At 43.2% G+C, this 27,308-nt stretch overlaps 2 protein-coding genes and 1 long non-coding RNA gene across 14 annotated transcripts in view; 1 reads left to right on the top strand and 2 right to left on the bottom strand.

Moving 5' to 3' along the window:
• ECT2 (epithelial cell transforming 2) overlaps positions 1 to 3,241 on the bottom strand; it is a 30,349-nt gene extending 27,108 nt beyond the window's left edge. For 2 of the 8 annotated variants that reach the window (XM_040613159.1, XM_040613155.1), the window contains exons 1-2: positions 3,062 to 3,165; positions 342 to 499 (exon numbers count right to left, since the gene is read on the bottom strand). In XM_040613159.1, coding sequence (XP_040469093.1) covers positions 342 to 471 — 130 coding nt within the window. In that variant the 5' untranslated portion in view covers positions 472 to 499; positions 3,062 to 3,165. Of the gene's footprint in view, positions 1 to 341; positions 500 to 3,061 lie in introns of all 8 variants that reach the window. The other 6 variants (XM_040613154.1, XM_040613151.1, XM_040613156.1 and 3 more) reach the window with 5 other exon arrangements.
• Positions 3,242 to 4,212: 971 nt separating this feature from the next.
• LOC121096854 lies at positions 4,213 to 24,293 on the bottom strand. 5 transcript variants are annotated; one of them, XR_005830703.1, is made up of 10 exons: positions 24,209 to 24,293; positions 21,917 to 21,984; positions 16,363 to 17,106; positions 15,262 to 15,443; positions 13,189 to 14,391; positions 11,478 to 11,613; positions 8,175 to 8,278; positions 6,176 to 6,275; positions 4,510 to 4,736; positions 4,213 to 4,406 (listed from the first exon to the last, which is right to left on the bottom strand). It is a non-coding gene; the product is annotated as an uncharacterized LOC121096854 (long non-coding RNA). The 5 variants fall into 5 exon arrangements; XR_005830705.1 differs by lacking the exon at positions 4,213 to 4,406 and having other exon boundaries at positions 4,423 to 4,736; positions 13,189 to 13,347; positions 14,263 to 14,391; XR_005830704.1 differs by lacking the exon at positions 4,213 to 4,406 and having other exon boundaries at positions 4,423 to 4,736; positions 13,189 to 13,347.
• NCEH1 (neutral cholesterol ester hydrolase 1) lies at positions 7,436 to 26,944 on the top strand. Its single transcript, XM_040613411.1, has 5 exons — positions 7,436 to 7,695; positions 16,026 to 16,254; positions 18,140 to 18,209; positions 20,617 to 20,788; positions 22,164 to 26,944. The coding sequence occupies exons 1-5, from the start codon at positions 7,558 to 7,560 to the stop codon at positions 22,779 to 22,781; spliced, it is 1,227 nt and encodes a 408-aa protein (XP_040469345.1). The 5' UTR covers positions 7,436 to 7,557; the 3' UTR covers positions 22,782 to 26,944.
• The last annotated feature ends 364 nt before the right edge of the window (positions 26,945 to 27,308 follow it).

A 27,308-nucleotide genomic window follows, 5' to 3' on the forward strand; every position in this document is an offset into this window, starting at 1 on the left:
AGCAGAGCAGCTGTAGTTTCCAAACACTGGTGTCAAAATATCACCTGGAACAATTTATTCCACAGAAAAGGCATCAATTGCAACTAACAGCTTTCTATGCATCAGTCAGAAGACTCACTTGATCTCATGGCTGCAACCCCAAATTTTTATAATAAGGTGAGTTAAAAATTAAGGAAGTCCCTTTGTTGGTGAAAGGATACCAAATCAACACCCTTTTAGCTACCCTACACACAATCCTGTAGTTCATCAAAGCACTTTGGTTTTTCAAAACTACTTAATGCCTACAAAGTAAGTAGTCATTACAAAAACATAGTAGTCTTAAAATAAGTTTCTCCCATTACCTTCAACATCCAAAGCAGACCCAGGAAATAAATTCTCTTTGGAGGTTTCTATAATTTTTGAATCAAGAACAGAAGAATCAGCCAAGAGGCTCCTCCCAGCTTCAGATACCACCGTACTGTTGTCAGCCATGATTATGTCTTGTTTCTTTCTTCAACAGCTAGAAGATACGTAACTATGTTACAGTTGCAAAAAGCTCATTCTAAGAGCTCTGTGACTAAAAAGTCAGAAGTAACTTCTGAAAACAAAAGATTTATACTCTTATTAAAACCCCACTCACACTGATGGCGTAGTTCTAATGCTCTTTCAGGAGTCACACAACTGATAGAAAGGATTGACAACAATCCTGTTGCAGAAATGGTTCTGAGCAGGCTACTTACCACCACAAATATTTCATTTGCACAGAAAGCTGCAGAGAGAGTACTTCAACTCTGAGCACCAGGAAAACAGTAACTCTAGTATTATTTTTAATAAGTTTTACCACAAAACACCAACAAACTAAAAGCACTTGCTTGCTTCAGTGATAAACTATTATAAGCTAGATTTGAGACCAAGATTAGCATCGTCAATTCTCCTGCTGAAGTTTCACTTCAGGGTACACAAAGTATCTTGCTAACATTTGATTTTTCAGGTGAACCGGCTAGAGTTACTGTGATTACCTAAAAATGACCTCTCAGGGAGTAGAGCCAGCAGCACCCAAGAAATCCACGAGGTTTCTCAAAATGCATGAGTCTTTACAAAGGTAATAGACATAGATATGCTTATCTGTATGATCTAGTCTAATACCTTACATTAACTAAAATATAGTAGAAGTATCCATTCATCTCCAGATAAAGAGGCCTTCTGTCTTCTCACAGGTAGACTAAACCCGGGCTCTCCCTGCCCATCAAACAGCCTCGTCACGGACTAGAAAGGCAAAACTCTTATTCCTCTCATATTTTGTATAGGTAGCTACCTGAATCTTGTAGCAGTAAATTTGTTCCAAGACATCTGCCCAACACATAGCACATTTTCTTTTGTCTGTGAAGCACTAAGCAAGTATTTCCTGTGATTCATCATGTATATATTTGCACAGCGATATCAGAAGTTATCTAGATTAGCCACTGTATCTGAACTGCTGCAGTATAATGACTTTCTGTACCACTTTAACTGAAGTCATTCTCCTCAGGACTGTAAAAGTCCCCTTAAAACAGTAGCCACCCAAATAACGCCCTAAAGCACTGTCTGAAAGGGGACTCATGAGGTAGTAAAACCCCTAGAGACTAGCACATACTATCTTTCAAGTTGTGCAATGCTTGTCAAAAAAAGAAAAAAAAAATCAGAAGACAAAAAGCAATGGGTGTCCAGCATAATGGCAATATAGAAAATAATTTATCTTCTAGAGTTTAGGAAATTGCGTTTAAGACTCTTGGACAGCATTCACATACATTCATAATACATCAGGTAAGTCCTAATATAGTCACGAGCAATAAGTCAACACCACAAATCTAGCAATTCTAGGCATATTCAGTTATCAGAATTGCCACCCTAGTTGCAATTATGTTGCACACACAGCTGTGTGGGCTCCACAGAATTAGGTTTCCTAGTACCAAGTTCCAGTCACCCAGCTACTTTAGACCTAGAAAAAGAAGAAAGTACTTTTAACTAGAAGAGTCTTTAGGGATCACTTGACCAGAAGGTTCTAAAGATAGCACTAGGAACTGTCACACAATTACCTCTCCTTTAGCAGCAAGAGTGGGGGGAAGCATTAATTGCTGAAGACTCAAGCCATATTGTTAATAATTATTACCACACAGACGTATGTAAAATCAGACCAAAAAAAACCCTAACCACCTCCAATTAAGGGTACCATTAAATTTAAATCCTAAAGATTATTTTTTAAAATAACAGCAATATGATTCCTGTCATGCTGCTGTTGTTATACCTAATAACATGTATATGAACTCACAGAGAACTTCAGTGTATTTGTGAGAAGCCCATACTTAGGGCTAGGCACTGATTTTCTTCATGGCTTTTCCAATATATTTATGAGGTTCCATTCTGGGTGTATTTTTAAAACATTCCCTGCTTTAATGGTCATGTATTAATTAATAACATAATATTTCTGGATATTACTGGACTTACACACCAGAAGTGCCAAGATACAGAAACAGACAAACTGCACACAGGGACATGAAACACAACAGCTTTACCCTCACACCAAAAAAAAAAACAAAAACAAACAAAAACAAACAAAAAAAACCCAAATAAAAGTCAGAACACCATCACTACAGGACTCGGACAGACACGAATGCCCCCCCAGCACGACACTTACAAATGACCTCCCAAGGGCTTGTGGAAAGCCCGAAGGTCACAAAGCATCCACAGACTCAAGTATGTTTTTTAAAGCAGGGAAAGGACATCTAAAAGCTTCCCGTGTTGCCCATTTCCCTTCCGAGAAACCCCCCGGCAGCGTGACCAGGCTGCTGTGCCGAGGCGGCCGGCGCAGCCCCAGGCACCGCCAGCCGCCCCCACCCCGAGCCAGCAGGTGCCACCGAGCCGGCGCCTCCGCGCTGCCCCGAGGGTCCGGCCTGCAGCCCGCAGCGGGCCCCGCCACCCCCACAGGCCCCCGGCTCTCACAGCTGCCCCAGACACAACTCCCTGCCCACCCCAGCGGCCGCGGCCCCGAACCAGCCCGCCCGAGCCCACCACCGCCCTCCGGGATCGGCTGTCCCGGCCATACCGCGCCCGCTGCCGGCGCCCAGAGCCGGCTGCCCCCTCACCGCAAACCGCAAAAACAACCTCCGCCATGAGCGGGCGCCGCCACCAATTCAAAAAGCCAGCCGCCGAACTAAGTGAGCCGCCCATTGGCTGCCAGCCCCACGGCCTCTCTGTAAGCCTCCACCTCATTCGGCATCTCTCCCAGATGTCCCGCCCTCCTCCCAGCACAATTTGGACTGCGCTTCCACGCCTTCCCTTTCCGATTGGGTGTCGCAACTGCTGCTCATAGCGGAGACGTCTTCCATTGGCGGGAGGCGTTTCCTGGGCAGACGAACAGGCCTCGTTGCGGGACCCGAGAGCAGGTTGCTGAGTGGGTGGGGGCGCCCTGCGGTGATTGGCTGCTGGGAAGGTTCGAATGCTTCCAACGGCCGCGCCGGAGAGACCCGGATGGAGCGGCGGCGGCGGCAGCGGCGCCGGCCGCGCTGAGGCGCAGTCCCGCTCCTGGGCAGGGCAGGCCGCATGCCGGGGAGCCCCGGAGCCGCCTTCACAGGTGTCCCATGGCCGCACGGAGACGGCAGTTAGCGGCCCGCAGCAAGTGCGGGAGGGCTGGGCCCTTAGCGGCCATTGGCGGCCCGGCCCCCCTCATCCTGGCCGCCGTGTGGTGGGCCGCAGGGCACGGCCTGGCCGGCAGTCCCGCAGAACGCCCTTGAGCACTACCCAAAAGAGAGGATAAATAATGGCAGTGGCCGCCATAAAAATATTAATGCTATTAATAATGTAGTAAGCTCTGCCTGGCTGAGGATACCGGTGTGCCTGTATTATGCTGAGTTTCAGAATAACCAGTTTATAGGAAACAAGGGGAAAGACCTGGTCAAGATGAAAATCAACCAGCACCAACCTCAAAACAAATCAATTATACCAAATGTTTTGCTGTCCTTTTCTTTTTAATTTTCTCTAATACTAAAACTTGCTGATCTCAAAAGGAGTCCTTTCATAGGGGCCCAGCACCTCTGCAACCTGATTTAGCAGAATGTCTCGCTGGCTCAATGTAAAAAGAACAAGAGATCTATTTTCTATTAATAGAATTTTCTACTATATGCTAAACTCATATATGACAAATTAAGTTCTTAGATCTTACTCATTTTTTTATGCTACAGATCTTTATTGGTTCAGGCATTTTCATGACTGATCCATCAGCTGTAGTGCCAGTAAGAGTCCATCAACCTTTTTATGACTTGGAAGAAAAACAGAATAGGAAAACGCAGCAGAAGATGATAACAGGTGTTGTTTATGTGACTAAAGATTTGCTGGTGAGATACACGCAAATTAGGACTATTTTCTTGCGAAAAACATTTCAGAATAACAGCCTGGAAACCAAGAAGATCATTTCAATTATTACACAGTCCTACAATTACTTTATTTCTTACAGAGTACTTGCAACAATGACTTGCAGTCGAAATACAGCCTAACCTGGGGTCCTTCTGTCACCTGGAAGTAGCATTGTGGGCCATCATTTCGCAGTCCCACGGCAGGCCAGCCTTCACTGGCTTTTCCCCTGTTCTTTCTTTGCACTCATACCATGTCCTTTTCAGCCAGGTCTTCAGTCTCCCTGACACCCTGAACCAGGGGGCAGCTTTCTCCTGGTTTGGAACAAGTTCTGCAGTACTGGAGTCAATGTTGTCTCCGCAGTACGGTTTCTGGGAAAGATATTGGTGATTGTACATTAATTTCCACTTAACCTCTAGGTCCTATATGAAATGTTGTGCCTGCAAAGACAGGAGAAGCATATTTATTGGGGCTGAGGATTAACAGGTGATACATGCGTTGCTTCTCAGTTAAAGGTTTAAAAAGAATGTGATACCTAAATGTTCGGTATGTAAATATAGGCTCACTGTGCATATGGAGAGTAACGTGGGCATTAGCGATTTTTTTGAATATACTTGAAAATCCAGAATTACAATCTCATAAATCAACTAGGGTATTTCTGATGAACTATCTTAAGCTGTCCTTCCTGGGGGCGATAGACAAGTTGTAGGTAGTAATCACTTAAGAAAAGTGGCTAAGATTTTTTTTTTTTTTTTTTGATCAAGAGCATTTATTCTCTCTAAAGTTTCGATCAGGACTGATGACAAAAATAATTACTATTCTTTATATGTCTGACATTTAAAAGTCTAAGTGCTTTTCTGATAAAAGGCTCTGAAATAGAAACACCTATTATTTTTTGTTGTGTAAAATGTAACACGCAGTTGAAACTTGCTGTTCCTTCCAGTTATCTAAACATCATTAAGCCAGGAATATAACACTTAATAGTTAAATAGTTTCTTCTCACAGTAACACCCACAGGGAGAAAGTTCCAGGAGATTAAATCATTAAATGAACCTTGTCACATCAGCTTTGTGGGAGCAAGGATCTTGTACCTTGTGGTGAAAGACAATGGAGGCACATCAGAAGAGCTGATGGAACCCCAAGGGCCCTGAAGGACACTTGGTGCCCTGCCTTGCCTCTGGAAGTTGGCTGTCTAGCAACCGTTTCTTGGCTTCAGGGTGTGAGTTTACGTAGATAGACTGCTTGTCTCCTAGATATCTTGCAAGTGTTCGGGGGTTTAATTTATCTATTTATTTTTCTTTTAAAGAAAGGAATCTTTCTCAGACCACAGTGTTTTATTTTTTCAACTAACTGACTTCTTTCTAAACACCTGGATCTTTCTCAACACCTCAAAGAGCTATTGGTTCAGTTTACCCAGAGCACAGTAGCTTTAAGAATGTGAGGAAGAGGGGAGATCAAGCCCAGGATGTATGTGGGGGTCAGTGGGAGCATGAGAAACCTCAGAAGAATTCCATCCAACCTTTGTAGTGCTCTTTTGGAGAGAGTAGATGAGAGAGGAGTGGGACTAGACCCAGTTTTGCCAGAGGTCTGGGAACAATGTTTTTGTTGAAAGAGGCAGGTACAAATTACTACGCTCAAGGATCCTGCATGCGGGCTTGAGGGGCAGATGCTTGGGAAAGCAAGGGAATGGGAGCAGGCAACGTAGAGGAGGCAGGGGAGTGGGGCACAATGTGAAAGAGAAGGTGTGAGCACAAAGTAACACAGAAAGGGACCACTCAGTCTAAAAAGCTTGAAAGCTCAGGATCCTCACCTTGTGCTGCTTCCTTGACAAAGCTTGTTTCCCAACAGACCTTTCACATCTGTAGTCTACTCAAAACTGACTGTGGAAATTACAGAAATTCCATCTGCTGCTGTTAGGGAAAAAGGTTAAAGATGCTTGAGAGGTGTATTTCCTCACAAATTCCAGAAACTTTCTTCTGCAACCTTTAGAATCAGCAAGGTTTTGCTTCAGTTCCAGTAAAGCTGGCTCGAAAGCTGACCTTTTACCTCTTAGAAACATATTTTTCTTTTATTACCTTTTCATGTCTATTTTTAAAGGAACTTGTCGTTTCCAGGACTCTATTTATATTTCTGTGTAACTTTTTAGTATTATGAATTCATTTTAAAGGCAATGTTATTGTTAAAATTAGTGCTCATTCTTTTTCCTGAATTAGATTCATAATGCACGTGAATCTGGCTATTTTAATAAATATTTTAATTTGCTGAAGATAGTACTATGACTAAATATTAAGGAGTCATTTGTGCCAAGGCTGAACTCTATGGTGTAAATCCTGCGTGAATAAGAGACGAAAAAGACCCATTTAGAACATTTTCTTGTCTTAGGTGTAAGAGGTGTTCCTGCATTAAACCAAAATTTGGTGCTGACCAAGGGGATGGGGGTGGTAAAAAACCCAAAACAAATAAAAAGCCCCAGAACAGAAATTCCCCATCCAAAATAAAATTATATTTATTTTTATAATAAATAAAACCCATACTTTTTGAAAAAAAAAATCTTCTTTCTGGAATTGTGATGCGTTAAATGGGGAGCAGGATGGTTTCTTCAGCTAAAATAAGGGTGTCCCGGTGTTCCTCCTGGAAACACGCTGGGTGCGGGATCCGCCAGCAGCGCCGGGCTCCGCGAGGCAGCAGGACCTGCCTCTGCACCGGGGCTCCCGCAGCCCGGCGGCAGCGAGCGGCCACCGCACACGTCTCCGGGCCTTCGAACCCCGAGAAATGGAACCCGGGGGGGGGCCGAGACACGGACACCAGGCCGGGCGCGGGGGCCTCGGGCGGCCCAGCCAGGCAGCCTCGTGTGGAGCTGCCGGGCGAGGCCGGCGCGGCGAAGCCAGGCCCGGCCCCTTCCCGCAGGGACCCGGCCGCCCCGGGCACGCCCCCGGCAGCCCCCCCGCCCCGCAGGCCGCTGCCCGGCCGCGCCTTCCCGCGGCGGCGGCTGCGGAGCGTCCGTCCCGCCCTTCCCGCCCCGGAGCGCGGCGGCCCCGCGGCGGGCGGGCCGGGCGGGGCGGCGCTGCGCTGCGCGGGGGCGAGGCGCGGATAAGGCCGCCGGCGGGCCGGGGCGGCAGGGACGGAAACGCCGGGACTTCCTCTGGGGGAGGCCGGCCCCGGGGCGGTGCGCTCCCCGCGGGGGTAGCAGCGATGCGGGCCGCCTGGGTGCTGCTGGCGGCGCTGGCCGCCCTGGCCGCCTACTACGTGTACCTGCCGCTGCCCGGCACCGTGTCGGACCCCTGGAAGCTGATGCTGCTGGATGCCACCTTCCGGGCGGTGCAGCAGGCGGTAAGCGGCGCCCCGGCCCCCGCCGGCGTTACGGTCCCGGCTGCGGGGCGGCGGGCAGACCCGCCTCGCCGGGCCGGGTTCGCGCCGGGGGGCTGCGGTGCCCGCGCCGGGGAGCGCGCCCCGGGCATCCGCGCAGCGGGAGCGGCGTCCTCCGCGGCGCGCAGCGAGGGCCCCGCACGGCCCTGCCGGTGCCGGCGGCCCGGGGCCCGAGGGGAGCCGGCACGGCCGGGGAGCGGCGCCGCGGGCAGCCCCTGGCAGCTGGGGCGGCGGGGGGAGCCGCCGGCATCGCTGACACGCGCGGCCGCAGGGGCGGGAGCCGATCGGCGCCGTACCGGGTCCTGACCGCACCGGGGAGGGAGCGCGGGGGCCGGGGGGAGCGCGGTGCCCCGGGGGCCGGGCGGGGGGTCAGTGCCTGCCGGGGCTTAGGCAGCTCCGGGCAGGGCCGCCCCAGGCTGCTGGCCGTTCGCCCCGACCCGTACCTCGGGTGAGCCCACTCCGGTGCAGCTGGCATCCCGGCATCTCCTCTGGGACTCGTGGTGCTGATGTTACCAGGCATAGCTTACTCTGGTTTCCAACTTGCAGGCTGTTGGTAAAAAAAAAAAAAAATAAATTAATGGCGTCTATTCTGATGTACTAAGTGTGCCCTAGGGAAAGAAGACATAGGGAAGCTCTTCCAAATATTAAACGGCCTTGATCTGGCATCCTATCACTAAACACAACTCTGAATGATTGGGTTTTGTCACAAGGCACACGACAGTTGTGTCACTTCATGATGTCTCCCTCGTTTTCTGCCAACGTTTCCATGCTGACATGAAACAGATCAGAGGTCACAAACTTTCTGATAATGGCTTTAGCTGGGAACTCTATTTTCTTTTGGAATGGCCTGGTCCCTTACAAGGGCTGATGTAAGGTACTATGTATGTGAAAGGTTTGGGGGTTTTTTAGTTTCCTAGCAGCGTTTCCGTTTACTAACTTCATTCTGAAATGTACCAAATCTTGTGCCTTCAGTGGGTGAGAGTATCAGCATATTCAAAATGGGATCCAGTGAGTTAATGCACAGAGGGCCCATAAATGGGTACCAAAAGGACGAGAGGGCAGCGTACCTTCTACATTCCTAGTACAGTAACTGCAGATGCTGGGAAGTATGAGGAGAGTGGACCACACAGTGCTCCAGGATAAAACCTGTTTGCTTGTACAGGATAAAATCCATTTGCTTGCATACCCTCCCCTATGTCTGCTACGAAATTTATGCAGCCATGGCCTACAATAGCTTCATTCTTCAGTAAAATCTATGGCTTGACATTCGCTTGCTTGGTCTTTAACGTGAGTAACTGAACAGCAAGTGCTCAGCTTGACCAAACCCCCTGGGAAGCACGGCCAGAAGGACCATGATGCCCCCCCAGCATGCTGCCTGCAAAACACACAGTCATGACTCAGCCAGGAGCACCTGAACCAAGGCCATAACCTCTAGCTGAAGGAGACCTATCTTTAGAAAATCGTATGACTGACTATATATATATAAAACTATTAGCTGATGTACACATTCAGTTTGTTTATGTGGTGTGCTGGGCATAGTCAGATGAATTTAGCCTTTAGAATAGTCAGAATGGTGCCTTGAGCCTGAAGGCTGAAGGTTATCTCTTTTGGGTTATTCTAGAGGTCATAATCCCACGAGGAGTTGGCAGGACACAGCCTGGCAGGTGGCAGCTGGAGCAAACTGGCAGGCAGGGCTGAAGTGCCAGCATCTGTCCCTGCTCTCCGGGGTGGGGAACTCTGTTAGGGGGAAGTGGTGATTTCTTAGTTTTTTGCATCTCTGGTCTTAGAAATAGGAATTTCTATAGCAAGAAAAATTACTAAAGAAGTAACAGTTCCTGTAACAGAGCTTACAGACCAAAGGAAGGAACAAACGAGTTTTACACAAGCATAAAAAGTGAGGCATTAGGGGTGCCCTGGATCACACCACAGGTAAGCCCTGGGGCGTTTGTTCCTGGAGAGAGCGAGCGAGAGAAGGTGCTTTCCTGGTGTTCAGGAGTCTTTCATGACTGCCATTAAGAAGGAACTGTGTGGACTGAAGCTAGGATTGTAAAAGTTAAGTTTGAGTATTTACTTTGTCAGACAGCTTTTGTGTGTGTATATAAAATCAAGTGTGTGTCCCTTCTTAGGGCTCAGCTTCCCCTTTTTTCCTTTACCGGCTATTGCAAGACCAAACGGTTTAACATTTCTCTAAATGTGACCACTGAACTTTCACCTGCTTTGGAGTGTATTTTCAGCTTGCTATTTATTACTTTCCTTTGTAGGTTTGATAGCAGCCAGAAGTACATTTCTGATTTTTGAAATCTCTGAAATGTACTGTAAGCCTTTTGTTCCAAGAGCAGGAAACAAACTTCATGTGCTTCAGATGCAATTGATTGTCTCTTGCTTATTTTGAAATGGATTTGGGAAGACACTGACAACCAAGCGTGACAATTTCTTGTTGGAGATTATGTGTTTGTTTACTCAGCACAGTAATACTCATTACCAAAAAAACATAGTAAGGTTGTCGCTGGCTTTCAGCGTACTAATGATAAGGTTTTGACATTTCCATGTAGAGTTTGGTCCCAGTCAGCTACAAACTTTTTTACAAGCTTGGGACTGACTCAGTGTCCTGGCTTAGCATGAGACACTTGAACAAATGTTCGAGTATAATCACATGGTTAAAAAAATGTGTAATGCTTATAGGGCAGTGCCTGCAAGTAGGTTTCAAAACCTACTACGGGAGGGATCCGAGAGTGTTATTCTAATCTTAAATTGGGGGGGAATAGAGATAGGAAGAGATGAAGTGCCTTATCTGAGGCCACAAAGATTCCAGTGGTGGAGCTGGAAACCGAGCTGGGTTTTCAGAGCCTTGTTCCGGCACCCCCTTTAATGTCCTGTGCTGCCCCAGAATGAAAGCAGAGACACTTAGACTGTAATAATAAATTATTTCATTATATTAATTTAATTAATAAATTATTGATATATTAATACATAATATTAATGAATTGATGTTAAAGTGCTTAACTGAGAATGAGAGTAATTTGCCTCTTTCACCTGTCTTAAAATGGGACATGGTAACACAGAAAACTGTGATATAACACAATTTTAGATCAGAAATTAAAAACTATGTATACATTTGTATACACGTAGATCAGAACTTGGCTTCACTGAAATTTGGACAAACGCATAAAATTAATTATGGGATTGAGCCATAGAAGAAGGGATAGTTATTGTTTTACTTGGACAAGAAGTGTCTAAAGCAACATTTCATAACTGTGCTGTTGACAGCTGGGTCAGTACATGCGTTTTTCACTTCTTCCTCTAACCCTTTCCCTTATCAGAGTGAAAAGAGCAGCATATGTTTATCTAATAAGTCCACAGAAATATATTATTTCTGAACACCACTGTCAAGATACTTGCTATTCTGGTGCATGGCAAGAAAGAAGGGAGATTTTTTTTTTTTTTTTGGGGGGGGGGGGGAGCTGGGACAGCTGTTAGCAGAGGTTTGGAAGGACAAATGGGTTGGCAAAAAGGCCATCAGATAGACGTATATGGAAGAAGGTAGACAGCTGTACAGGGGAGAAAACTATCCTCGTATTTGTCCTCATCACAGCCAAGTGATTCCTCATGCTTCTCTACCCCTCACTTGCTTTCAGAGTAAAATGTAGGGCATGGGACATCAACATCCAGGATTATAGAAAACAGTAATCAGTTTTTTTCTGACATTTTAATATCTCTCTACCCATATATTTCAGAGTATATGATACCTGGACAGATGTAAATCATAGTTGTAGCCAGCCAAGTAAGTTGTTGATGTTTCTGTGTGCAAGATCATAGTCTTGGAATTGGTTTGCAATAAACCAAATAGTTAGTTGTGTCACGGCGGTCTCGCAGCTGTGGCACCTGAGCAGAAATTGAACAGCACTGAAAGTCCTGTTTGCAGCAACAGAGAATTTATGTCTCTAGGATAAAAGCAGATCATCGTGAGTATATGCACCATGCCTCACATTAAAATGTAATCTAGTTTCTGCTTCTAATTAATTAATGATAAAGCAGTCACCTTGGTTTCTTTTCAGTTCTAAAGGAAATTCATAAAACTAAGAGCACTTGTCTTTGAGGACTGTCTTTGTACAACAGCATTAAAAATACATAATCTTTACTGGGCAATAATGCACCTGCATTAAGAAATGGCTCCATAAAATAAAAGAAAATAGACATACACCTTTAAACAAGATAAACTGCCTGAAATGCACACAAAACAGTATGTTGTGTGCGCAGCTAAATGGGGAAATGATCTTGTTTATTTTTCACTAATCTCTATTACTGACTTCAGATGTAGTTGGCATTTTGGACTCCAGTGTTATAGAAATGTATTTTGCAAAGTGATGCCAGAATTTATGATAGTGGCTGCATCTTTTAAGGTAGGAAGTTTAGCCTTCAACTGTTCGGTTGCCCAGTTCCAGCATCATTAGTCATTTGAGTCATGAGTGCGATTTGGCTCAGTCCCAAGTGGTGGTGTATGAAAAGAGAGCCTTAGCTGTTTGCTTAATTCCTGATCCCGCTGAGGCCTGAAAGGTCAGCGCGGGACCTTGGGTCTGACCAGCTGCACAGGCTATAGAGGAAGCAGCTGATGCATTGGGCTCGGCTTTAGAGGCATGCTGCCTTTGTGCGCTGGCTGCATGCGCCCTGCTGCAATAGTTTCATGGCTAAAGGTCAGAGACATGAAGCCGGAGAGTGTCAGCTATGGAAGTCACATGAGGACAAAGAATTCCAACATGCTGAGTACTGTTAGAGGTTAATAGACATTAGCAACAGAAAACATTTTTTGATTATTTTTTTTTAAATGAAGAACACATGACTCATGTAGAGTACAAGTCCATGAGGGAGGTAAGCGTAAAAGCAGTGAGCATTTGGGATTCTTCGTGAAATTATCAGCTGAGGAGCTAATCCTATTAGTTTAGGGACACATATTGGTGATTAAAGGACACATATTGGTGATAAAATAGTGGTGCCTTAGTAGAGCAGTACTTTGTTCTATTGTCTGCTTTTTATTGCAACCCTGCCACCTTTCTTCACTTATTAAAAATTTTCTCCTGCATCAATTAAATCTTTCAATGTCTGAGGGGTACCTCACCAAAGAATTTACCAGGAGGAAGGTGGCAGTCTTGAACAGTTTCATCTCTAGGGCATCCCTGGGTTGCCCCTGCCTGAAAAGCTCTGATATGGGGATGTCCTGGAAAAAGAGGAGGAGGTCGTGGCTGTAGTGGTTGCTTTGCTTGCCTTATTGGAGAGCTGGGGAGTATTACAGCGTGAGCATAAATCACACCGCTGCCAAGGCAGTGCGGGATCACGGGGAGCCAACAGCCCCAAAATGAAAAGCTGCAGTTGGAAATGAGCAATAGATTGTCAGCAGGGCTACTGTAATATGTCCACAGCAGTTATTTGCTGAATTGGCTCAAATGCCAGCAAAATACTCACATTTGCCTTGCTAGCCTGCCCAGCCCTTCTCTCCTGGGGCCCTCCTGCTCATCCAGCTCCGCTCGCTTCCCAGCGGCGGAGAGCGCTCCTGTGTGTCAGCCCATTACTCTGTCCAGCCCAGAATGCAATGAAGTTCACTAGCCACATTTCCCCAGTTACCTGTTCAGAAAACAAAAGTGTTTTTTCAGACAGATGCATAAAACCAGTCGTTACCCAGGACAACCTGGGGCTGTGACCCAGACCAAGTGATGTGCCCGGCACAGCAATTCCAGGCTAACTGCCCACAAGGCTTTCATCTTTATACTATCTCCTCTTTTCTGTGCATTGGTCTTTAATTTTTCTGTAGTCTGTTAATTTTCCCCCTTGTCCTTTTGCTTTCTCTTCCTTATCACTAGCTTTTGTTATTACAGCACTGTTTTCTCTCCCTTTTCACCAGAGAGCATCACCGTTTCTGTCTTCTATTCCACATGCATATACACGTACGCACACATCATTCCCAGATATATTGAAGCGCTATATTTGATAGCCTGCAACAGTCCTGCATGTTGGCACAGGAAGGACAGTAAAAATTGCAAATAACCAGCAAAGAGCAAACGAGTTATTGCTCACGTGAGATGACTGGATACAGTTTGGTAATGGATTTAAAGCAATCCAGCTGTGGACGGCTGCCAAAAGGCAGCATCCTTTTCCTCACTCCCTCTTTCCTGCCTTGGGTTATCAGTAAGATGGTGACCTGGCTGAAGGTTCATGTTGTTTCTCTGTTTTTGCCGGGTTCACGTTGAGCTGGTGCAGCAGGGTCACGCCGACACAAGAAAAGCCCAGCCAACAGGATGGGCATGTCTGCCCTTGGGGCGGCAGCTTCGTCCTAGAGGAGAGTTATCCAACCGTTCAACACGTCTTCTTCTGCCAGTAGTTATATCACAGGGTGATATTACATATCTATTTTAAATATTTATTTATAGAGAAAAAAAAAATCTTATTTGTAAGAACTTTGGACAAGACTAGCTCTTTGCCAGCAAAAAGTGCAATCCTGATGCCTTATAAATGACAAATAGGCTGATTAAATATACTTACAAAGAATCTGTGTGATAAGTGCTTGGCAAAAAAGCTGCCTATGCCTAACAAAAGGATTGGGACTGTTGCTATCGTGTCCTGATGTACAAAGCGTCTCTTCCAGCTTTTTGTGTTCTTGGAAAGAGTGGCCTATTATAGAAGAAAAAATAGGCATGAAAGTGGTGATAACCTGCAGATGGCCACAGTGCTCTGCAGTTTAAAGAAAACACTTCTTGGTAAACACCACCAACTAGCCTTGAAAAGAAAACATTTCTGATTCCAGGGAACATGTGGTAATCTCGTCTACAAAGAATGTGAACTCAAGTGGGAGAAAACTAAAATGGGTTGTCTATTGCAGCACAGTCAGTCTGAAAAAATCTCCAAAAATGTTGTTTTCCCTGGCAGTATTTCTAAAATCTCTTCCCAGTGGTTACCTTCCCCAGGAACCTCCACAGGGCACAGGGAGGATCAGACTTTCAGCTGGTTACAGCAGCAGCAGCCCAACAAATTACATGCCAGGCTGTTGGTAGATGTATTGCTCTTCAAGTTTCAAACTCAAACTGGGTTTTCCTGTGGGAATTTTTAAGTAAGGGGAGAAAAGCATGATCTGAAATTCAGAGATACAAACAGCCTTGTGAATTCAGCATTTCTTCTTGGCAGGTGGATACTTTGTGTTTCTTCTCCTAGAGAAAAGCCCTCCAGGATGAAGAAATGATGTTCCATCCAAAAAGCATCAATTGCCACAAGCTATCTCAGCAGGGTGACATTACCACAAGCTAAAGCAAGAAAAGAAAGTAATAATTTTTTTGGAAGTGATTTCCTCTTCCTGTTCACATAGCAGCCCATTGTATTTGGCATAGATTTTGGGGGGAAAAATATGAAAGCTTGTCTTTTATCTACAGCAATCTGCAGGGGAAGTGGGGCTGGGCAGAGCCTTTTCTATACAGCACCTCAATGAAAGCCAATTTTTTATTTTTTTTTTAATTTATTCAAACTCAGGATGACATATTAAAAAGTTACGTGTAAGGATCTGGGGCTGTCGACCTAAGGAGACAGATCTTCTTTGGCATGGATGCTGCTGAACGCTTCAAAAATTGTCTTTCCTCTGGAGGTGTGTGTTTGCCTCCATTAGCCCTTCTTTTGCTGTCAGCAGGCAGTCCTGGCAGGGAAGCTTGGCACTGAAAGTGGCTGTGAAAACGGTACTATGCAAGTACGGTAAAGAAAAAGTCAAATAATTAAATAGCTGTCCATGTGAACAGGTAATAGAAACCAGAAAGAGACTCTGAAACTCTTTACTTGCAAAATCATGTCTGTCACAGGGAGCCATACACAAGGGAAATACTTTGCATTTCTGGTACCACCACAAAAACTTTGCATTTCTGGTACCACCACAAAAACTTTGCCTGTGTGGCATTGCCCTCTGCTGGCACCGCTCTGAGGAGCTTCCCAAGTGCTGGTGAGGGTCGTCTCCTTTCCGAGGGGTCTTCTGGAGGCAGGGATCAGAGCGCTCATTCACAGTTGTCTTGATCCACATAGTGCTCATGGTTTGATTTATTTTGACAACAAAGAATCTTTTATGGACAGGTTTTTGTTTTAATATACCTTTAAAAGCATTAGAGGCCTTTAATAATTCATTTTCCAATGAATATTCTAAGAATCCATATTCATTTTAATACTGGACCTGCCCTTTGAAGACGGTAGCATTGAACATCAATGCGGTGTTGTATGATATGCTCTGAAGTGACAGAAATCTCCTTTTTTCTTCTTTTTTTTTTCCCCCCTAGTGTCACCTGATTCACTATCTGAGACTCAGCCATCACTTGATAGTCCTGAATTATTTGATTTGTACTTTTGACAAGCTGAAGTCTGTCTCCTCTGAAGACATTAACATCACGGACACTGTGTTTGATGGGGTGGAAGTCAGAGTGTTTGAACCTCCTGCTCAGCCAGATGGAAGGCTCAAGCGCAGCGTTGTTTACATCCACGGAGGGGGCTGGGCCTTGGCAAGTGCACGTATGTATCTGCCCTCAATTAAATGGGATTCTGGTCTGTTTTTCTCCTAGCAGAAAAAGCCACAAGATGTTTTTGCCTGTCAGGGCTGACAGTTTTGCTAAGACGTACCTGAATTCAGTAGTAACTGTCTCCACTCTGTTAGATCAGCTCTACGGAGGGAAGGGGAACAATATCGTGAACACACAGCAAAGAACACCTATCTTATCTGCACGTGAGCTGTAAAAGGACCAAAAGGTTAATTTTGTTACATCCTGAGAAGATAAAATAGCTTACTGTTTAAATTCCTGAGATGCCTGGATGGGCTGTTAGGGCCAGTCCCCCCTTTTCTGTGGTCACGTGCAAAAGCCGAGCCTTTGTGATCAGGATCCAGTGACTGCATGTGAGGGGTTTGCCCCATTTTCACACGGTAATTAGAAGAGTGAGCTGAACAACACCGTCTGTAACAACATGGCTAATGTTTGGCTCTTAAATAACATATAGCTGGGAATATGTGCTGCTGATCACGCACAACGGGAATCGTGATGGGGGAAACAGGTAGGGGTCAGTTCCCATCCCTTAGGGGAGCACTGCCACTGCTAGCAGAGATCACCTTGAAAATTAATGCTGTTTGCTTCAATTAACTTGGAAGCCACAAATGTGGTCAGAGAAATGAAGGTATAGCTATAGATAATGATAAGCTACCCACTTATCCTTCCATATCGTACAGGAGAAAAGCCTTGGGAGGAGAAACGACATGTGGTTTTCATGGCTGCTGCAAGATCCAGGGCCGGCAGGAGTCTTCCTCCTTTTCCTTCCCCACTGCTCCTCAACATCATGAAGTCCATACAGCCCTGATGCATTCTATGGCTTCATCTATTTAGAGAAAAAAGAACATTAATGGGGTTTTCCTAATTGTTCCAAAACAAAGACCGTATTGATTGCATTTGGCCTATGCAAGTCACTTAGACCATGATCTCAGTGAGATTTAGGTTCCTAAATAACTTTAAAATCTGGCTTTCACGTGCCTTTGGAAATCCCATCTCTCTGTCCTATAGTTCTATAGCAGCTAATTTTGCTCCTCGTCCTACAGAGGAGTTGAGATGGTTTCCTTAGGCCAGCGTAAGGCATGTTTCTCAGCGTCCTGCCTACCTCATTCGTTCTGTAACAGTTTGCATCTGACTGTTGTGCAAAAAGTTTGTATTAAATGACCACGCTTTGTTTGCATGACTAACTCCGCTATGTCGGGTGCTATCCTCAAGTCCCAGATGCAGAAGTTAATGGCACAAATGTTACAGCTAAATGTTAAATTCTAAGACTAGATACTGTAGAAAATGCTTAGTGTCTTAGTGTATTTTATAGTACTGGGAACCAACGATTAAGTAACCAGAAAGGAATAACATTAAAGAAAATCAGTCCACTGATAAATAGCATAGCTGTAATTAATCCTCTCTTAAATGAGTAGTTCAGTTGGCGTTAATAGGGCAACTTGTTTGAATCAGAGCAATGTGTGCTATAATAAAATGAACAACAAACAGTGACTCATACAGCAATAACTAGCTCTGGATGCTAATGCCCCCAAAGCACTGGGTACCTTAAATTTTGCCAAACTGAGAGAATTGTGGTAGGTGGATGAAGTGATGTACCCCAAGTCACCAAGAAAGAGATGAGAAAGAAAGCATTAGACTGTAGTACTTGAGTCTACAAAAAGAGAAAGCTACAAGGCATGAATTATGTTCCTTCTGCTACAATATGTTTTTGCCACTTTATCTATTGCAAGCTGATCTCACTTAACTTTGCTTATATTTGTATGATGTCTTTATATTTTCTGAGAAGGCTTACACACAGCTTTGCAACTGTTGACATAAATGGACTCATACATCCCTAACACCATGTCCTATCGTTCCAGGAACGAGTCTTTATAACAATCTCTGCAGAATCATGGCTGAATCTCTTAATGCTGTCATCGTCTCAGTTGAGTGAGTAATCTAAAACCAATCAAGTAATTTTAAGGTATTAGAAATATGTAATGTAGTTCTTCTAGCTTTTCCCTTCTTACTAGCTTGCGTATAAGGCTTTAACTCGGACAACAATTCTCTAATGCCAGTCTGGTATTTATATCCTTTTAAAATTTCAACAAATAGGAATGGCATCAAAAATTCATTTGGGTTTCTCAGTATTTCAGAGGTCGTTTTAGAAAGCAGAAATGTGGGCAAAAAAAGTAGCACTGAATTCAGTTGGACAAATACTAAAATGCAAATGTTGGTGCTTCTTGCAATTGTATCTACATGTAAGGAGTGCAGCTGAAACCTGAGGTCACTCAGGTGCCAAGCTGTGATTCTGTAAATACTTGTGAATGTTAAAAACAATCAAACAAAAACCCCAAACACATTGGGACATGATATATACCTGCAGGAAGGCTGAACCGTGTCTCAGTACCTGCTCACATAGCAAGAGGCACTGTTCCCATCCGCGATGGTCACTCCGCTGCTGCAAGGCGTATTTTTAGTATATAGATTTAAAGTAATGTTTGTATACATACATGGCATTAAAATACATATAGACAGACTTGAGGGGGTTTTAATATAAACCACAGTTTCTAAGTTATATCGAGCAAGGGTCTGCAACATAAAAACTATCAAATCCTTTTACCCCTGCTCATTAGTGAGAATACACCGTGGAGGCTGGCAGTTTCCCTGCCGCTCTCTCGGTCTCCCACTGTTCCAATCATCTCACTTAAGCCTTGTGCTCCACTCAGGAGCAGAGGACTGCCAGGGTGCCGGACAACAGAGAAGCAGGGCTGCTTTTTAACACACTGAACAATCGCAAGGTAAACAAACCTCTCAACTAGCTAAGTTACCTAGATGACTCCAACTCGATTAGCACTTTTCCCATCCTTACTGTCAACTTCAATATTGCCTTTTGCAAACCAAATCACTTGATGTAATTACTCAAGTTTCCCACCTGCAGTTGATTACATACCAAGCTCTGTGATCTAATTGCAACTTAATTATATGAAGTTACTCATTCAATACTTATTATAGCGTACTTTAAAGGGTCATTTTCTTTTTTATTATTCTTTGTTGTTTATTAGCAGAAACAATGAAAACTAAAAAAGCAGCTGTTGGTTATTTCAGGCAAGCAGTGATCACAGTATTGAAAACTTCCTTATTATTCCTTTTTTGATCTATGGTGGTATAATTCTGCCTGTTTCTCTGAGTTATTGTTTACCTCTTCTCCTTAGCCATTATATCCTTCAGTCAAGGCGTTTGTACTCCATTAGTGAAGTCTCATTAGATTTCTCATTGGTTTAATTGCGCGTCTCTCTTTCATGATCTATGCACAGTCTGTTACGCAGTTTTGCGAGGTGTTCCCAAAGGATGCACTTATAATTCTATATATGCAGTGTATAGATCACTTTCTGAAAGCAGCTCAGATTTGGACTTTGAAACTCTAAGCCAAGTTTGAAATTTATTCTGCCTATGAAACTTTTTTAGCTTACATCCTAAAGAAAATGTTTTGAATCAGAAAACTGAATTTTGTTTTGGTCGGCTCTACTGAGAATATGTAAAATCTGTTGTTTGGAAAGCTACAAACAGAAGATGAGCTTTGTACCAGAAGGCCTAGTAACAACTCTTAGATTACAAATTATTCAGCACATATGAACAGACTTCTCCTGCACTGCTATTTGAAAACTGAGAAAAATCTCATGAATGGGATGCAGCTGCTGGCTCTTCCTGGGCAGGCTGTTTGCTCTCTCCGTGCCTCAGTCTCCCCACTTGCACAATGGGTATGTTTCTGCTCCTCTGCTTGGTAAAGGAGAGGAATTATCGCATCTGTTGCCTTGGAGCAAATTGGTATTACATCACTTCTTGGCCATAGTTTATTTAATGGTATAGAGGAACAGCCAGGTTCATTCTCTCCTGAGCAAGCGTGAAAATTTGGGAAACAGAACTGCTTAGGTGTTTGGCTCAGCAGAATCTGTTGGGCGTATGAGACTTACTCCCCCTTGTTCTAGTTGAAGTGGGGTTTTGGATCAAAAACAGTCTGATTGTAATGACTGCCTTGCCAAAGGTGTTTTAAATATTCATTCATTTTTATAATGTATGATGAAATCCTCTATTGGGAAATCCCAGGGAAGTGCTGCACAATTTTATACTACTTGCTATTATTCATGTCTAGTAGGTTCATATTAATCTTTCAGAATTAAAGCATTAATTATAAGATTAAGTCTTGCAGAAGTATTACGCACCTCATATTTTTCCTGTAGTATTTATCCTAATGAAATAGTTATTTGCCATTAAGGAACAGCTGATATCTGCTATTAATCCTGAAGGAGAGGTACATTGGTGGTAATAATTGTCTCTCATCTCTTTTGTTTTGTAGATACAGGCTGGTGCCAGAGGTGTGCTTTCCCGAGCAATTCCATGATGCTCTTCGTGCTACTAAGCATTTTTTGCAGCCTGACATTTTAGCTGAGTATTCAGTTGATCCAAGTCGAATTGCAATTTCTGGCGATAGCGCAGGAGGAAATTTGGCAGCTGCTGTATGTCAGCAGGTAACATCCAGTGCCTATTGCACTGCAACAGCCCCTAATTCCGTGATGCATATAGGTTGGCAGAGTCTTTGTGCTGCACCATCACAAGGTCGTGTACCAACCCTAAAGGCAGGAGGGTAGAAAACCAGCATCTAGTCACTTTACAGAAAAAAAAGAGTCAATCGCAATATGAATGAATCGCATAGCTTGCAATGTCTTACTACAGTTACCGATTGTTATGGGCCAGATTTTAACAGCAAGTAGCTAAGTGACATTTTTTACCCCTTTTGCTGGTGAATTCTGTTTTCTAAGTAGGTAACTAGGTACATGTGTAACTTACCAATTTAGCTTCCTATTTTTAGATGCTTGTCTCTGAAAATATGTTTTTATTTCTTTCAAATACAAATGAAGGACAAAAAATACAATAAATGAAGCTTAATTCTTCTGTTATTTTCCTGTAGCATTTTGTAGCAAGTTTAAGGAATCTTTTTTTTAGTATCTGCCATTTAAATGTAATCTGAATTTAATCTAGTTAAGATTTTAAAGGCAGCCTGGAGCAAGTAATAATATTTTTCATGGATGACTGAAATATTATTATTAGCTTTTTTCCTATTGCCATAACTATTGGTGATAAGAATGCGGATACCATGTCCAGACAACTAATTATCATGACAACCTTGCAATATTCAATTAGAGCAAAAAAATTAATGAGACAATTACACTATACGTTTCAATATTGAGGCCTGATAAACATGATAGTACCATGGTTTGGAAAAAGCATTCCTAATTTGTTTTCCTGATGCATAATTCTTTTTAAGCAAGATGAGATATGGTAAAGCACCGTGCATCTTGTGTAGAAGATGAAGCAAAACAATTAGGGGGCACCAAATGTGGAATTGGTAGGCTCACATCAAATGCAGGTGGCAGGGTCAAGTCAGAGAAATGCTTTTACACATGGTGAGCCTTTGCTAGAGAAAACAATGGATACCAACAATTTCCATATGCTGGAAAAAAAATACTAGGTAAATTCATGGAAGAAAAATCCATGAAAAGCCCTTAAAAGCAAGAATATCTCCTTTGACTCATTAAGTCCTTCAGTTGCCAGTTGTTAAACTGGACACTGTGTTAGAGAAATGCCACTTTACTTACCCTTCAATAAACTTCTGCCACTGATTTCTATTGGAGACAGAATACTGAGTATGCCTGAATGGCCATCCCTACAAGAGAAGAAGGTCGGGCTGCTCATATTTCAGACAGAAGAGCAACATTATCTGCCCAAGAGCAGAATTCAGCCTAAAAATAGTCACATGAATGGTTGCTTGTATGAAGTTCTAGGCTGATATTGTATTGTTCATTTTCTTTATAATCCCAGTTCTAACCTGTATTTTTCCCACAGCTCAGCAAAGATGAACATTTGACCATCAGACCGAAACTGCAGGCCTTAATTTATCCAGTCCTTCAGGCATTCGACTTCAATACACCTTCTTATCAGCAGAACATGAATATGCCCGTCCTTCCTCGTTATGTCATGATCAACTATTGGATAGATTATTTCAATGGTAATTACGACGTGGCGCACTCACTGCTGATTAACAACCACACTGCTCTTGACGTTGGCCAAGCTTTGTCTTTCAGAGGGCATCTGAACTGGACATCTCTCCTGCCTTCATCGTTCAAAAAGAACTACAAGCCTGTAATACAAACCACAGGCAAGGCTGAAATCATCCAGGAGATACCGGCGCTGCTCGATGTACGAGCAGTCCCGCTCCTTGCGGAAAATGAGACACTTCAGCTGCAGCCCAAGACTTACATCCTGACCTGCGAGAACGACGTCCTGCGAGATGACGGGGTGATGTACGCCAAGCGCCTGGAGAACGCCGGCGTGGAAGTTACGCTCGATCACTTCAATGACTGCTTTCACGGCTGTATGATATTCACCATTTGGCCTACCGATTTCTCTGCAGGCATTCAGACCAGGAACAGCTATATCAAATGGCTGGATGAAAACCTCTGAAGAGAGCGTCTCTCTAGAAGATGCAGGGTGTGTAGCTCTGGTGGCGGCTCTTGCAGAAGAGCAAACAATGAAAAAGTGCACTTTCCCACGTTCTGACTTCATCCATTCAGCTGCAGCTGCTGGGGGTATAGACCACTAACTACAGCATTTTCTAGATCGATCGGCCTTGCCCAGCAAAGTGTTTTGAGAAATACTTTTTCAAACTTTGATCTTCATTTTTTTCTCGTTCTTTCAGATGATTATTGCCTAATATAAACAAATCTTAGGCAGAGAGATCGGCATTCCTGTAGCATTCTTAACCGGCTCCCACTATCAAGCTTTGACTCAATTAGGCACAAAGGCCTCGTTTTGCAAATGATGTGAGGTAAAGCCAAACACCTACATCAAAATACTTCAAACCAGAGCTAGTTTTAAACAGTGGTGAGCACCTGATGTCAAAGAAAGTGTGAGCACTCGCCTTTGACAGCAGAGCAATGCATTGGAATGTCAAGCAGGGATTCAGGTGTTGGCTTTTAGGCACACAGACAAATGGCTTGTTTACATTAAAAAAAAAAGAAAAAAAGAAAAGAAAAGGCTCTTCTAGGCAGTTGAGATGATGCTGGACAAGTCTCTTAGCCAAACATGTAATTCAGCTTTGGAATTTGGTCTTTATTACCCTTTAGTTATTTATACTTTATAAAAGCACAGCACTAAATATATTTTCAATAAAAAGTATTATAGCATACATGCAAATGTGTAGGATAAAATATTATGTCTAGCAGCAGAATCCAGGTTGTTTATGTGAGCGAGCTTCAAAGCTGACTACTTATTTGGCTAAGGAATGTGACTTCACCTGTGTTTAAAGCCCCCGTTGTATGACCTCCTTACAGAAAATACTGAGCTTACAAAAAATCTGCTGTGTGGTTTGCACTAATGTTTTTAATTAATAGAGGAAGGGTTTGTTCATTGACTTTTCATTTGTGCTTGTAGTGTTTATTTTATTTCATGCTTCCTGGAAGGACGGGAGCAAGCAAATAGAAGTAGGTTCTAATCTCTATGGAAGATTTAAAGCTGAGCTTTGCAGCTAAACTTTGTCTGTCTTCTAGACTGACCCACAACACCAGGTAAGATGATCTCACTATCAGACAGCAAATCTCTACAGTTTGAGCCAGTCTGTAAAATTCAGACAGGCAGGACAGGGCAGTGAAACCACTTTGCAGCAGTGTGTATGGTCCAGGATGCTTACTGCTTGCAGAAATGAAGGTTGTGTCAAAAAGCCCGGTGGTTTCTAGGCAAAGAGGAGCGAATAGCTGCCCCGTAACTGAACTAGTAGATTAAATTCCTCCTTTAGCTTTATCACAGGCTTCCTGGGGAACCCCAGGAGAACAACTTCATCTCCTTCTGCCCCACTGTCTTCTTCTGCAAGAGAGGGAGTAGTAATTTCCTACCTCACAAAGGAGCTGTGAAGCGAGTTCACAGATGTTGGTGAAGCACAGGGATGTGATGGTGACTGGCAGGCACTGAACAGCTCCCGTAGCTTTTGACTTCCCATCCTTCTGTAATAGCTGGTGCTGAGCAGCCTGCCCCATGATGGGTGGTGCTGGGCTGCGGGTCCTCCTGGGCGGTTAGCTCAGCTCGGTCCTGGCTCCCGTCACAGTACCATAAGGTGAGGCTTCTTGGCTGTTGGGAAATCACGACAAAGGCAGTTTCATTAAAGCTTTGCTCATGGCAGGATTCTAAAAAGTTATTTAAAGTTTAAAAAAAACAAAAAAAAACCCAACAAAACAAAACCACAACCGAAAACCCAAAACAAAACAAAAAAAGAAACCCAAGAAAAAACAAGATACTATTAGATCAAACTGTCTTCTATCATTTAAAATATATATATTTAAAATATACAGAACAATCCACTTCCACCGGTATTTAAAGTAAATAAGAGAATGGCTTTGCTGAATCATTGCTTCCCAGAAACATCAGGTTGTTAATGTGGTTGTACGTATTAAGAAAAGCTATTAATGAGACACGGCTCTGATGCCAGCTCAGTCATGCGGGCTGAAACTCATTTTCTGGGCATGGGTTCACACAGAGATGACAAGGCAAAGCTTTTTCAACAGTGGCCCAAATTATTCTTCCATTTAGATTGTTACAAAGACTTGGTGGAATGAGAGCAGCTGAGCGACAATCTGAATCAAAATAAATTTTGGTCAAGGTATCCAATTAACATTGCAGAAGGATTAAAATTTTGTTTCTGGATTTAAACGCTCTTTCCTCCTTTCCCCCATAAACACAACTTCAGTAGATATAATTGACACTTAGAACAGACAGCGAAGTCATGTCCATTCGAAAGACAAATTACTGATCTGTTGCAGAGTCATTTTCCCCAGTGTGGAGACAGCTCCATTTACCTGACTTAATGACTTAGAGTAAAAATAAATATTGTTACTCTGAGTTGTAACAACAGGCTTCTTCTCAGCTTTCCCACTTAAAGAGTAAACCCATGTCAGAAAAGATGTAATTTATATTCACCTGCCGTCATTAAAAGAGAGTAGTAACCGTAGTACTGGGGAAAAAAAAATCCTATAAATTTTATAATAATTAAATTTACCTTAGAGCTGTCTGCAAAGCTTTAGACCAGCATTTGTTTATAGCTAAGTTATAAATATCTGCTATGAAGCTATACTATAATTGCTGCTGTTTGTTTTTTTTAATGGAAACGAAATGGAGAGCTGGAATATATGTATTCATGGAGTCGATTGTAAATTTCCTTCATGCACTGAAGCACATTAAAGTCTTGGCACAAGAAATGGTAGTAAGTATATAACTGGACTGAAGGTGTTTACCTAAGTCGTCACCAGCTTGACGTGCCATCCAAGACTGCAGCACGACTTGGATGCGACGTTACAGTGTTAACTAGTTCTGCCAGAGTATGTTGACTACTGTTACCTTGCAGCTGTATGGTTTAAATACACGATAGCTGCAAAAATGTGATGTGATGGATCCTATAACGTATAAAAAGAGGTCTGAGATCCAGCTATAAAAAGACCTTTTAGTATATAGCCGCACAAGACACTTGATTTACAATTCAGTGTAAACCTTGAAGTAAGCGTTAGTCCAAACTCAGCTTTTCTCCTACTTTGTTCTCCTTTGCATATGGTCCCGATGCCCCGTGTTGCAAGTTCAGGGTTGTTTCCAGCTGCAGGCTCCTGGAAACAGCGGAGAGCTGCGCCGGGGCCGGCCGGCATGGCTACAGAACACTGATGCCTGAGAGCAGGAGGTGAAGATTAATGCATGGTACGACATCTCGATTTGTTCGTGTGTTTAGTCCTACGTCTCCTGAAGCGTGTCCTCGGGCATACCTAGCACTTTCATCCTTGGTTATTTCACAAAGCAGTTTAGGCACTCTTTGCACATTGTAGGATCAGATCAAGTATTTGTAACTATTTCACCTGTGTGTAGTAAAAAATCAGACTTCTAAATGGAGATAAGTTTGTCTACTTACCTTGTCAAATCAATGAGTATGGCTAGCTTTGTATTGTAGGTGGCTTTTTTTTTTCCCCTCTGGCCTACAATTAGGCTTTATCAATTCATTGCCAGAATATCTTGTTCCTGATGGCCATCAAGGCATTCAAATGTAAGCTTTAAAAATAAAATTAAAAATAAACTTAAAAATACTTCACATAACAGAATCTATAGTCATTTGTATCCTACTTTCATAGACCTGGGAACTATATTAGCAGGTCCCCAGTATTTTGGCCAATATTTGTAGGAATAAATGGAGGTTTTGTCTTCCTAGCGTAGGACTTCTTAAAAGATGGATGTTCAGCATTTCTGAAAGCCCAGACCCCTTTAAAGATGTTCCGTGGTGCATAAAAAATCACAAATAAGTTGAATTTCCTAAACTTCATCTAAGAAATTCCAAGATTACATCCCTGGCCAAAGCAGAAAGACCATTGCAGGTTTTAAGCCCTGCAAACTAAAAAGAAATGCTTTATATTTAAAATCATTATTTTGTACTCTTTGGGCCTCTGTATTTTTTTGGTCTCTTACCAAACTTTATTATAAACTTCTTCAAATAAAAATATTAGAAGTAGATTATCCTGTGTTAAACCTGTTAAGCTGCTATGATCTGTAACAACGATCTTGTTAAAAACAAACAAGCAAATAAACAAAACTAGCTGGTTTAATGTTCTCTTATTTATGATGTTCAGAACCCCAAGGTACAACATACTTGATGTGAATGCTTTCAGTATCTTATGCATGACCATTTTTTGCTTTTTTCCCAGTGCAAAGGACAGCTCTTGTAAGCTTTAATTAGCAAGTGTGATTGAGATGTGCTACCAAAAGGAAGAACAAATAAAGTTAAATATATCTGATTTTTTAATTATTTTTTTTCTCCAGGACCACTGATTTTATTTTCTGATGTACGATAGTACCAGTTTGAGTTTTCACTTAGCAGAGGTCAGTGAAACAAAACGGGAGACCTCAGAATTCCTGAAGAAATGTTGAAGCAAAGCCCAGGTGGTTGTTTCCATGGCAGGAGACTTTGCC

Source organism: Falco naumanni, chromosome 13, assembly GCF_017639655.2.
Source record: "Falco naumanni isolate bFalNau1 chromosome 13, bFalNau1.pat, whole genome shotgun sequence".
Lineage (NCBI taxonomy): Eukaryota > Metazoa > Chordata > Aves > Falconiformes > Falconidae > Falco > Falco naumanni.

Coding starts and splice junctions, on each gene's coding strand:
- NCEH1 (XM_040613411.1), top strand. CDS start 7,558: ATGCGGGCCGCCTGGGTGCTGCTGGCGGCGCTGGCCGCCCTGGCCGCC. Junction 7,696..16,025: donor TCCGGGCGGTGCAGCAGGCG/GTAAGCGGCGCC, acceptor TTTCCCCCCTAG/TGTCACCTGATTCACTATCT. Junction 20,789..22,163: donor CAGCTGCTGTATGTCAGCAG/GTAACATCCAGT, acceptor TTTTTCCCACAG/CTCAGCAAAGATGAACATTT.